The following is a 13395-nucleotide window of genomic DNA, read 5'->3' as shown; positions in this document are numbered from 1 at the left end:
TTAAAAGAAAACAAGTTGATAAAAAGATTGAATCCAATTTTTGGTGATAATATAGCATAACAAGTGATTTATAAGATATTTTGTGTAGGCTCGTCATTTTTGACCAGGAACACCACAAGTGTGACTCTGTGTCATTTTGTACAAAATAAAAGCATTTCAAAAGAAATTTCCTGGTTAAACATTAAAGTAGACTAGTGTGATCAACAGTGCAATTTATTTTCATATTTTTCTCAATATTGCCAAAATTATTAAAAAATAATGTTTTTTTTCACTCAAAAACTGAGGTGCATAAGCTCGGATAAATGACTCCTACAATTAAACTGTTTGAAAATTGAATACAAAACCAGTCCTAATTGAAAGAAAACAAGTTGATAAAAAGATTGAATCCAATGTTTGGGGATAATATAGCATAACGAGGGATTTATAAGCTATTTTGTGTAGGCCTGTCATTTTTGACCGGGAACACCACATGTGTAACAAGGTGAAAAAAAAACACAAAAAAGTAAAAAATAAATAAATAAATGTGGACAAGTTGTTATAGTCTCTGTGAACAAAGTCACTAAGTTTCAGTTCAATACGATAACATTAACTAGTATTTTCAGGAAAAAGAAAATCTTCTCCAGTCAAAAATGACATGAACACCACATGAGGGTTAAAGTTGACTAAATGAAGTTCTTAGCAATGCAAACTTTGATATATTAATGGTAGGAAACTTACAAAATATCTTCATTGAACATGATTTTTACTTTAAATCCTAATGATTTTTGGCATAAAAGAAAAATTGAAAATGTTGTCCCATACAATGTATTTTTAGCTATCGCTACAAATATACCCATGCTACTTAAGACTAGTTTTGTGGTCCAGGGTCAAATATATGTCCGTGCCGCGATCAGTTCATTTAAAACCCCAGGGTATGATAAATTCGACACAGTGCAATTAAAATACTCAAAGAAATCTGTGTATAAATAAGTTACTTTATTTAAATAGTCTGGTGTGAAAAACTACACCAATACTGTACATTTTAGAAGTGCATGTTTCCTCAGCAGATGAAACAAAGTCAGTTAACATTAGCCTTCACACAGAAAATATCCAAATCATTTTGTTGGATGAACAAAACCTAAGTAGCTGAAAACGTAAACAGTTACTGGTCTGACAATGTCAAGATTATAAAAAGTCTAAATCACAATAAAACAAAAACAAGTACGCTCAATGGTAAAAAAAATAAAAAATACATGAAACACAAGGCCAGGACCAGTTATGGGCTTCTATAACGGTATAAAGATTTCACCAACTACCCAGCCATTTGGACACCAAACAGCAAGGCAGTGACATTTCAGCCCTTGTAACAGACGTGACCAAAGACAAAAAGGCTTTAACACAAATGAATCCGTTTTTAGTTTTCAAATGATGAATAGATTTGTCACATCTGAATGGTCAAAAAGAAAGCAAAATGCATTCTTCACATGAAAGGTAGAATACCAACTCCAGTGCCCAGTCCTTTCTATTCATGTCACTATACTAGTACTGACAAGTAGTTTTGATCACCACATTTCTCATAGATGTATATCACATGGAATAGTCCTCGACTTGGCTTCAAAAAGTTAGCAGCTCTTAAGTGCTAATACTAGTTTTACACTTATTTTGTCATTTTTCAGTTATATCTGAATTTATACTGTTGGTGTATAATGTTTCAATAGGAAAAAAAAAAAAAAAAACTTGCACCTTTACTATTCCATGTTACAGAGAGGGGAAAAATAAAATAAGACCAGCTTATACTTGGGTTACACAGTGTTAACAGTGTAACAGTTCATCCTATTCCTTCATTAAGGATACTGCACACTCCAATTTAACAATACAGCAAGGAAACAGTACAACAAATAACATGGACATTAATAAATAGGGCGGCACGATTTGAGGGGAAGAGAAGAAAAAAAAAAAAAACACTAGCTGTAAATTTATAATTCTTTTTTTAAAAGCCTGTTTATCAACATGACTATGTGTGGCCCTGGACCACAAAACCAGTCATATGGGTCAATTTCTTTGAAATTGAGAATTATACATCAATGGAAAGCTTATTTATTCAGCTTAGATGATGTATGGTTGTTGGGATAGGACAATATTTTTCCAAGATACAACTATTTTGGAAAATTAAGTTCTTAGCCATGCATATTACTATTTAAAAATGAAGTTTTGATATATTTAAGGTAAGAAACTTCCAAAATATCTTTATGGAACATGATCTTAATATCCTAATGATTTTTGCCAAAAGAAAAATTATCATTTTGACCCATAAAATGTGTTGTTGGCCATTCCTACAAACATACCCATGCTACTTAAGACTGGTTTTGTGGTCCAGGGTCACATATAATTATAATAATAAAGGCAAAACAAGAAATAATTACTATTCTAATGAATGTATGTAATGTTCACTGTAAAAGAATGCATTTATTACTAATATTTTGTGTTATAGAACAACTAAAACTACAATACTAATGTTTGTGTTCATTTGTCATAATTTACTAATTTTCAACCGTTTACCACTTACTATAGTTTTTAGTTTGGCAGAAAACCACAGGGAGAATAAAATGGTCTCAAAAGTCAACATTTTTGTAATTGTCAAAAATCACAACTTCAATTTAATTTTGATTAATCGTGCATCGTTACCAATAAAGAACACTATCAGAGCTCTTCTGCAGTTTCCAGCAGTGGTAAACCAATTCTTTTCATTTTCTTTGTGTGTGTAGCACAAAAACATACTTAATAATAAATCCCTAAACAGACCAGTAAATCGTAACACTGAAGAATCAGTTCAGTCAAGCAACATAGTTTATATCCAGCCTCTTATTTCCTCTTTAAACAAGCAAACTTCAAAATTATATCCACTCAGTCACTAATAATTACTATGAGTCTGATTCCTTGAAAAACCTCTCAAACTTGTCTAAGTACCCAGGCCGATGAGGGAGGAGAAAGTAATGGGTACTACTGACTTTCTTCCCATCTTCCATGATGGGCAGAATACAGGGGGTACGGGGAGGCGGCAAGCCTTCACAGCTCTGCTTGTGCTGAGCCTTACTAACGTACTCTGGATAGGGAGCAAAGCTTTGAGTAGGAGGCATTACCCCGTTGACGTAAATTGGCAGACTTTTTGGACTAATGGCACGTGGTATGACCTGAGGGATAGGCTCCCTGGGCGGCACTTTGGGAGGTTTGTCTGCATCAAAGTCATCTGTTGATTGCCGCCTGCTGCCTGTGTTCTCGCTGAAGCGAGGACGGATTGGGACACGAGGCGGGACTTCGGGTTTCTCCTGCAGGTGGCTGTGGGGAGAATGGTGAAGGCCGGACGGCCTGAAGTTGGTGGCCTTGAAGGATCCGGAAGGGCCGGAATTGGAGCGGTGCAGCCGGCGATGAGGTCTGTCTTGGTTTTGTTTTATTGTCTGCTCCCACTGAGGCCCTTCGTGATACGCAAAGTTTATCTGACCGTGTCCCCGAAAACTGTGCCTTCCTGGCAAGCCATACTGGAAGGATGGGGTTTTAGGCACCAGGCATTGGCTCTCAGAGGTGCTGGAGAAAAACTCCACCTCGTTGTCTTCTGCTTCATCTGAGGACAGGTCGCCCATGTCCGGGAGGGGTGGGAGAGGTTTAGTTGTTCGCCTCGGAGAACAAGGGGGTATGTGTTCATAAACAGACAGTTTCTGTAAGGACGGAACCACCTGGTCTCCCACAGGTGGGTGGCACTGAGAGGAAAACAGCAGCTGTGTAGGATTTGGAGTCTTGGGAGACAGACATGGAGAACAGGAGCCAGACGTCTTTCCTGTGAAGCAAAACACAGAGAAAAGAAAATAAGGATTTAGGCACAAACCCATAACATAACACGACACCTCGTTTCAAGGGTTTGTTCAACCAAAAATAAAAATTCTGTCATTAATTACTGACCCCGTAAGACCTTCATTTATCTTCAGAACACAAATTAAGATATTTTTGATGAAATCTGAGAGCTTTCTGACCCTACATAGACAGCAACGCAACTGACACATTCAAGGCCCAGAAAAGTAGTAAGGACATTGTTAAAATAGTTCATGTGACATCATTAATAACATCACCATAATGTTATGAACCTTTCTATAATACCTTTCTGGCTTGAATGTGTCAGTTGCATTGCTGTCTATGCAGGGCCAGAAAGCTCAAAAAATATCTTAATTCTCATTCCAAAAATGAACGAAGTTCTTACCGGTTTGGAATGACATGAGGGTGAGTAATTAATGACAGAATTTTTTGTTGGGGGGTGAACTATCAATTTAAGTTATTTTTTAAAGGCTCTATCTCCCGAGATGGTGTCAGCCTCAACATTGGGAGTTTATCAAAGGACCCACTTATCGGCAGTGCAAATGACAATTGTACACTTCCTATAACCTTCTCTGCTTCCTGAGAAACATCCGCAACGCGCTTCGAGAACAGAGGGTGACCAGATTGTGATATAGTTGATAAAATTCAATATCAAGCGCTCACTCACTTTCAAAGCCCACGTTTGTCGAGTTTTGCTGATACATTCTCAAGCTGTGGTCCATGGACTCCGAACCAAATCCAAAAAACAGCCTACAAAAGACAAAAATGGATAGTGTCAGTTCTGGTGACTGGAGAAGTAGATCTGTCATGATATAGAATACAGCCTGGTTAGGCTGAGGACTACATTCACACTCACTTATCCATGGTGTCGTGGTCATGGTGTTGATCCCAGTATGGCTGGGCTGAGGCCATAATGTTGAAGAGAGTGGAGGCTAGTTCAGGCCTGTGAGGGTCTCCACCTTCCTCGAACCTGGAGAACTCATAATCCAGACATGGGTAACCAAGTCAGGCCGTTTACGCTCCACGTTTTCCAAAGGTGATGGGGAAAAACTGTAAGAACAAGAAAAAAAAGTTGTTTAAATATTCACTACCACTCAAAAGAAGTTTTTTTTTATTATTAAAGTCACCACTTCTGCTCACTAGGCCTACATTTATTTGATTCAAAGTACAACCAAAACAGTCCAATTTTGAATTATTTTTACTATTTGAATACATTTTAAAATGTAATTTATTCCTGTGATTTCAAAGCCGAATTTTTAGCATCATTACTCCAGTCACATAATCCTTCAGAAATCATTCTTATATTCTGATTTGCTGCTTTAAAAACATTTAATATTATTACTGTTGAAAACATCCAAGTAGAATTACTTCAGGTTTCTTTGATGAATAGAACATTCAGAAAAACAGCATTTATCTGAAATAGATTTTTTAAACATTATAAATATGTCTTTATCATCACTTTTGATCAATTTACAGCAATTTCTCAGCAATAAAATATTATTTGTTAATTTCTATAAATATTGATAATAAAATTAAATAATTAAAATGTTTCTTGAACAGCAAAGCAGCATATTAGAATGATTTCTGAAGGATCATGTGACACTGAAGATCACAGCTTTGATCACAGGAATAAATTATGTTTTAAAATATATTCAAATAGAAATAAAGACATTTTTAAATATAAAAATATTTCACAATATTATTGCTTTTGCTGTATTTTAGAAAATACTTTGATTTTTAAATAAATTCTTTATTCAAAGAGCACCAATTTAGAGAATGATTTCTGAAGGATCATGTGACACTAAAGACTGGCATAAAGACATCTGAAAATTCAGCTTTGTATCACAGGAATAAATTACATTAAAAATATTTTAACATAGAAAACATTTTTTTTAAACTGCAATATTTCATAATATTACAGTTTTACTGTATTTTGGACCAAATAAATGCAATGTATATACCTTAATATATGAAGTATGGTAATAATGACTTTAAAAACCTCTGTCTTACAGCAAAAAGGAACTATCATTCTTCAACCCTTTGCCATGTGCCAAAAGCCTTTGCCAAATGATTAAAAACCATCCCTTCCTGAAGCAATTAAGGTCCTAAATTAATTAATTGCCCACTTAAATAGGACAAAAACATTAATTACACTAAAAATTAAGAAACAGATTGTCTTGCATAAGCCACGTGTGCCTTAAGATAATTTTTTAATGCAATTTTTCCATTGTTATATATGGGCAGGCAGATATAACAAACAGCTCAGCTATGAAGCTACGGTGATGCAACATCAGTTCTTTAAGACATTACACCAAAACACAATAAAGCATCTGTGCTAGAAAACAAACCCATTCAGTGAGAAATGTGCTGGAATGCCTGGGCGCAAGTCTGAATGTAATCAATGAAATACCCATGCAGGCTCCATTATGCAACTTATCACATGCTCGGCCTCTGCTTTGCCTCAGTCAGAACCGTGAAAGGCAGAAACTAACAATCGTCAATTCTCCCAGCAAAGACCTCGATGCAGATGCGATGCTAAAGCATAAATGGTTCTTTGTGTGTTTGCGTTGGGGAGAGCGCCTGTGCATTTTCAACATCAGTCAGTTCTTATCCGTGAGGTTAAAGCCCTGCCATAAAGGCATGAAAGAGGTGTGAGGTAGGACATCACCAGCGGGGCCTGGGACAACAGCCAAAGAGGACTACTCAGAAGAACAGCATCTACAATGCCAAATAGTACATTTGGGCCAAATTATGTACTAAAACCGAACACCACAGAAGAACACAAAATTAAGCTTTCACTATAAAGCCCCACTTTAGACATAACTTGAGAAAATACAGTAGTTTAAGATTTGAATACAGTCCAACAAAGTGTGCTTAAATTAAATAAATAAATAACAGCTTATTATTTCTCACACACACACACACACACACACACACACACACACACACACACACGCAAAAGAAATCTTGCCAACTATGCATTTAATTATTAAATATTGTCATTGGATACAAACATGCAAACATAAATCAAAGACTGTTTAGTAAATGATAAATATCAGCAAATTAGAAGAACAAAAAACTGAGAACCACAGCCAACTCGTGCAATACTATATTATAAAATTGTTGTTAATATTAATATTAGAAACTGAGATTTATACATCATCTGAAAGCTGAAGAAATCAGCTTTCCATTGATGCATTGTTTGTTAAGAAAATGGGGCAGGACAATATTTGGCCGAGATGCAACTATTTGAAAGTCTGTGGGTGCAAAACATAAATAAATAAATAAATAAATAGTAAATACTGAGAAAATAATCTTTAAAGTTGTACAAAAGGATCTCTAGCAATGCATATTAATAATTAAAACTTAAGTTTTGATACATTTATGGTAGGAAAAGTACAACATGAAACATGATCTTTACTTAACCTAATGATTTTGGCATAAAAAAAATTATATATATATATTATATAATAATTAAATATATATATATATATGATCCATACAGTATTTTTTTTTAACTGGCTATTGCTACAAATATACCCATGCTATTTATGACTGGTTTTGTGGTCCAGGGTCACATATTTATATGCATACATAAATGTATTCACATACATGCATATATTTAAGTCTATATATTTAATAAATGTAATATATTTATATTTAATATACATAATACATAAATATAAATACACACACGTGTAAATATTTGTTAAATATAAACATCTGTGTATTTATATATACATAAAAATACAGCACACGCACATTATGTAAACAAACATTTACTTTGTATGCGATTAATCGTTTGACAGCATTATTTTATAATGATACATTACATTACATTACTTTTTAGACAAAACGTTAGCTCTAGTCCTTGTTTCAAGTTTGCTGATATTTAATATTTACTAAGTAGTCTTTAAAAAGTATTTCCCTTGGCAGAGGGAACCCATAAAATTATAAGTTATATAACCACTAAATTAGTGCTGGTATTCAGAACAGCATTCTTACTGGTGTATGTATACTTGTAAGTTTTTTTACTTGGTTATGAAACGTCATTTACAGTACCTCACCTTAATTAATTATTTCCCTTAATTATATAATTACATAATAATATATGCAATATTAACGCCTATAAGACACTCCCAATTAAGTAAAGAGATCCCAATCGTGTTTAAATCAGCAGGTCTACGTGACAGACTATAAACAATAAAGATGAACACCTAAACACAACAGAAACGTAGGTTATCTAACAGCAGGCACTGTGATTAGATGTACAGCTAGTTATGAATGTTAGTACATGCAATGATAATGGAGAAGTTGTGCATTGCTGGTGCGGTTCCATATGCAAGAAAATAAATAATATGTCAGAGAAAAGCAGAATCAGCCGGAGGCACGAGACTGTCAGGCGCACTCGCAGATGAATCCACAACAGAAGACGTGCAAGAGCTCATAAAGCTGTAGTCAATGATAAACTAGGTTACTACTACACAGGACAGGTCGTACTCAACTGGTTGCTGCCTTGTAAACAGTTCTCAGGAGTGACGTAGGGCAGCTTGTAAAGCACGAAATTGCAGTGGGAATATAAAGATCATTCTGATATGTGGACAGGTTTTCTACATCTATTTCAACACACACCCATTGACAAACCCTTTCTGACTCAGGTGCGACTCATCTCATACTATATTCCAGTCCAAAGAACAACCACAATAGGAGTTGCACATAAACTGTGAATTGCACTGAAAATTTTGTCATATTTATCTGAAACACGTAAAGACATAAGCAACTTCAGAATACGTAGAGCTACTTACAGGTTGAATGTTTCGTGGGTTTGTGTTTGTAGGCGTTCTTTTATATCCAGTACAACTTAGACAAGTGCTGTAAATAATCCTGGGGTATCTTCATTAAACATACGCAACAATATATTAAACAAAACACACGTGTAGTAATATACTCTGCCGCTCAACTTGCCGCTTTCATCACGGAAAGCAGCGAGCTGGAGACTATTTATAAGGACCGTCTACGTCATCTCGTAGGCGCCGCCTACTGTCTTAAAGGCGCCGGTTTGTGCGACCTTATATGGCTTGTGACAAACAACACGTTTTGGGTTCATATGTATTGAATTGACGTAAAACGCAGGACGTTTTCCTCTATTGACAAAATGCTACAATTCCTGGCATGTTAATCAAAAATGAATGCTATGAAGTCCTTGAGATAAGCTAGCAATTAAGTAACATTCATATTATGTTGCATGTTGTGGTGGCTCGAATCTAGTGTTGCCATGTCCATTTATTATAAGCGATTTTTACATTTTTCTGATTGATTATAAAGCCCTGAATGGTTTAGCTCCTCAGTACTTGAGGCAGTTCTATAGAACTTGAAATTAAATGAAAATTACCTCATCATTTATTCACCCTCAAGCTATCCTAGGTGTATGACTTTCTTCTTTCAGAAGAATACAATCAGAGTTAAATTAAAAAATGTTCTGGCTTTTCCAAGCTTTATAATGAGACTAAAATGGTGGTTTAGAATTTAAAGCAAAATAAAGTGCATCCATCCATCGTAAAAAAAGTACTCCACACAGCTCCGGGAAGTTAATAAAGGCCGTCTGAAGTGAATTGATGTATTTATGTAAGTAAAATATCCATATTTAAAGTCCCCATGAAATCAAAATTGAAGTTTTTTGGCTTTTAGTATGAATATGTTAGCCTTAAGGTTATCTGTAAGCTAGTGTGCTCAAAAAAACAAAGACAAAATTCACTTTTACAAGATATAAGCATTTCAAACTTATAGTCTCTCATCGTCGCCAGTATGGATCAATGATTTTGATGACATCCCCCTGCACTTCAGCTTCTCATCAAACTTTCTGTCCAATCAAATGCTCGCTAGAATCCGAAGAGTCCCGCCTCCTACACTAAAATTAGACGCTGAAGCTCTGCGTCTGAAATTGGTCACTTGCTCACAGAATTAGTATTTTCTGTACTGTGAATGGCACGTAGTGCACTATATATGGAATAGGGAATGATTCAGACAGGATTCAACGATTCAGTCACAGAGCGGATCATATGCGCAAGTTGGCTCAGACCACAAAACGTAATGGACGAATTTAAATTTGCTGTATTTCTATTTTATAGCAATATGGATAAAATTGTGGCTCTCAAACGCTGTCAAATGTGGCTTTATCAAGCTCAACCGCTCTGGGCCAAGCTGTGATATAAACAAAACGCTACTGACTATTATAAAAAAGGGGGTGGGACTGTTTGATATGTCCTGCCCTGCCTTCTTTTTTTTGTTGGAATTACGTTGACACATACAATAACACTTCGTGTTTCAAAGCATTTCAGTTGACCTTTAAAACTGTATAAACCGTAATTTCTAGCTTCCGCTAACTGTAATACATGGAGAGAGCAAAACAAAACACCAGTCACAAAGTATAAAACGAGGATTTGTAAAGAAAACTGTCAGATGATTTCAATATAAGCCAAAAGGAGACTGGTTTTCCTTTGCTGTCAACAAATCTGGGACCTTTGCACAATCTGACTTGTGTTGGAGTCTGGAATTAAACCACACTGTGTTGGTTTCATCTGGCCTGAGGAGAACTGGCCTCCTGACTGAGCCTGGTTTCTCCCAAGGTTTTTTTTCTCTATTCTGTTAACGATGGAGTTTGGGTTTCTTGCCACAGTCGCCTTTGGACTTGGACAGTCGCAGTAGCTATATGAATATACATGATGAATCTTTGTAGTTTCATAAATAGTTTGCTGCAGAGAGATGCAGATCATTAAATAAATAGGATCAATTATTTTAAAGGTCCACTGAAGTGTTTTGAAACATGCAGCGTTATTCTATGTGATGATGTATTTTCAACTGAAACAGTAAGACAGGGCGGGACATATCAAGCATGTCCTGCCCCCTTTTTAAATAGCCAATAGTGTTTTGTTTATATAACAGCTTGGGCTAAAGCTATTGAGCTTGGTAAAGCTGCATTTGACAGCATATGACAGCCACAATCTCATCCATATTGCTACAAAATATAGCATTCAGTGTAGAATTCAAATGAGTCCAATACGTTTTGTGGTCTGCTCCGACTCACGCATATAATCCACTCCGTGCTATTATCGATGGTTTGTGTGAAACATTGCAAAACCAGACTTCTTTCAACCCAATGGAAAGCATATTTACACTGCCTAAATCATTCCCATCCCCTATATAGTGCACTATGTGCCATTCCCCGTAAAGAAAATTCTAACTCTGTGAACAAGTGACTGATTTCAGCTGCAGCTTCAACGTCCATTTATAGTGTAGTTTGAGGGACACTTTGGATTCTAGAGAGCATTTGATTGGACAAAAAGTTAGAGAGTTTTGAATGCGTATATCTTGTAAATGCAAATTTTGACATTGTTTTGAAACACACTAGCTTATAGATAACCTTAAGGTTAACATATTCATAATAAAATTAAAATAAAAAACATCCATTTTGATTTCATGGGGACTTTAAGACTTTCATTTGAAGTATGTGCAAAAACTGGGATCACTTTTGATTAGGCAAGTCACTTTTTCTAGAAAAATCTGGCAACACTGCCCAAATCCGAACCACTGTAAGGATGTTTCTTTAAACTTTTCACATGCACAGGCCGCATTATGGAGGTACACGTGGGCATGTCAAGCTGTCATAGCATGTGGGCGTAGAAAGTAGGAGTGTGAGGGTGGAACGTTCTGCGGAGGCTGATCGTTTCCGCTGGATCTTTCTTCCATATGGAGATGTGTGGTCTTGAATCACTGCTCTAGAACACAAACAACTCTGAGGCTGTTACAGAACAGGGTTTCACTAACGTGTAATGAATCACGTCCACTCCGGTCACAGAAGACGGCTTCGCATAATCCATTAATAAGACTGAATAAAACCTTCAGACTCAGACGTACATTTCATTCACTCTTAAGACTGGATGAATAAATCATTCTGACAAATCACATATGGGAAACAGAGTCACAATCGCATTGCTACGAAATAGAGCACGCTAACTTAACAGATGAATGTTTCAACTATAAATCATCGTGGAAAAACACTCAGCTCAGCAGCATGTTGATGTGCTGTTTGTGTCCCTGAAGCCTGTGATGATTGTTGAGAGAGGCTGGGAGCCACAGGGGGACTGAACTCCCAAGGAGAGGGTCAATTCATTTCCTGTCCTTGTGTTTCCACACAGCTGCTGATGCCATGCATCCCATGTGAACAACGGCCTTAGATAACTATATCAAAGTTGACCCACAATTCCTCAGGGAAGTTCAAAGTATTTCTGTGTGACAATATCAGTTTACAGATAATCTTTATTATATTATATTATATTATATTATATTATATTATATTACCAGTCAAAAGTTTTTGGACAGTAAGATTTTTAATGTTCTTAAAAGAAGCTCACCAATCCTGCATTTATTTAATCCAAAGTACAGTACAATTTTGAAATATTTTTACTAATTAAAATAATATTTGAATATATTTTAAAAATGTAATTTATTCCTGTGATTTAAAGATGAATTTTTATTATTATTCATCATTTATTATTATTATTAAAAACATTTATTATTATTATTATTATTATTATTATTATTATTATTATTATTATTATTATATTGAAAACAGCTGAGTAGAATTTTTCAGGTTTCTTTGATGAATAGATAATACAGAAGAGCAGCATTTATTGGATATAGACATTGTTTGTAACATTATAAATGTCTTTATCATCACTTTTGATCAATTTAAAGCATTCTTGCTAAATAAGTATTAAAACATTTATAATATTATAGTATAATGTTACAAAAGCTTTTTTTTTCAGATAAATACTAATCTTTGGATCTTTCTTTTCATCGTAACATCCTGAAAAAAATCTACTCACCTGTTTTAAATATTGATAACAATAATAATAATAAAACATGTTTCTTGAACAGTAAATCAGCATATTAGAGTGATTTCTGAAGGATCATGTGACACTGAAGACTGGAGTAATGATGTTGAAGATTTAGCTTTGATCACAAGAATAAATTACATTTTAAAATATATTCAAATAGAAAACAGTTATTTTAAATAGTAAATGATATTTCACAATATTACTGTTTTTGCTGTACTTTGGATCAAATAAATACAGGCTTGGAGAGGAGAAGAGATTCTTACTGTTCAAAAACCTTTGACTCTTAGTGTACTTTTTTCTATTTTAATTGTGTTTTCTATTATTTAGATAATACTGGTTTGTTAAAACCAGCGACGTTTCCTTTCTCTTTACCGACTGCTCAACTCAACATGATCATAAAAATGACACACAATCTCTGCATGATCTTAATTAACAAGAAATGATTATGGTTTTATTGATCAGGAAGGAATGACCTAAAAATATCTTGGTACAATGACTGATAAGTATCGCTGCAACATGACACATGCTCTGAAAATACTATAACCTCTATAGTTAAAGCCTGTTGCAATCAGTGTCACTTTAGTTCTATTATAGTATTTATTAGTATTTTTAACAGCTTTTATTGTTTATTTAAGTTTGAGCAATTATGACATTT

General features: G+C 35.0%; 1 protein-coding gene across 1 annotated transcript; it reads right to left on the bottom strand.

Moving 5' to 3' along the window:
* Positions 1 to 960: 960 nt before the first annotated feature.
* errfi1b (ERBB receptor feedback inhibitor 1b) lies at positions 961 to 8803 on the bottom strand. The gene is made up of 4 exons (XM_073823396.1): positions 8649 to 8803; positions 4700 to 4893; positions 4511 to 4593; positions 961 to 3811 (listed from the first exon to the last, which is right to left on the bottom strand). The coding sequence occupies exons 2-4, from the start codon at positions 4753 to 4755 to the stop codon at positions 2901 to 2903; spliced, it is 1050 nt and encodes a 349-aa protein (XP_073679497.1). The 5' UTR covers positions 4756 to 4893; positions 8649 to 8803; the 3' UTR covers positions 961 to 2900.
* Positions 8804 to 13395: the final 4592 nt, after the last annotated feature.

This window comes from Garra rufa, chromosome 18 (genome assembly GCF_049309525.1).
Source record: "Garra rufa chromosome 18, GarRuf1.0, whole genome shotgun sequence".
NCBI lineage: Eukaryota > Metazoa > Chordata > Actinopteri > Cypriniformes > Cyprinidae > Garra > Garra rufa.
Note: the sequence above shows the minus strand (reverse complement) of the source record. Positions and strands in the feature narration are given on the sequence as shown.

What these genes read in the sequence shown, in the direction of transcription:
- errfi1b (XM_073823396.1), bottom strand. Translation starts at nt 4,755, where the DNA reads ATGGCCTCAGCCCAGCCATACTGGGATCAACACCATGACCACGACACC. An exon ending in GACCACGACACCATGGATAA is followed by an intron (nt 4,594 to 4,699) that starts GTGAGTGTGAAT and finishes TGTCTTTTGTAG; the next exon opens with GCTGTTTTTTGGATTTGGTT. An exon ending in GACAAACGTGGGCTTTGAAA is followed by an intron (nt 3,812 to 4,510) that starts GTGAGTGAGCGC and finishes TTTGCTTCACAG; the next exon opens with GAAAGACGTCTGGCTCCTGT.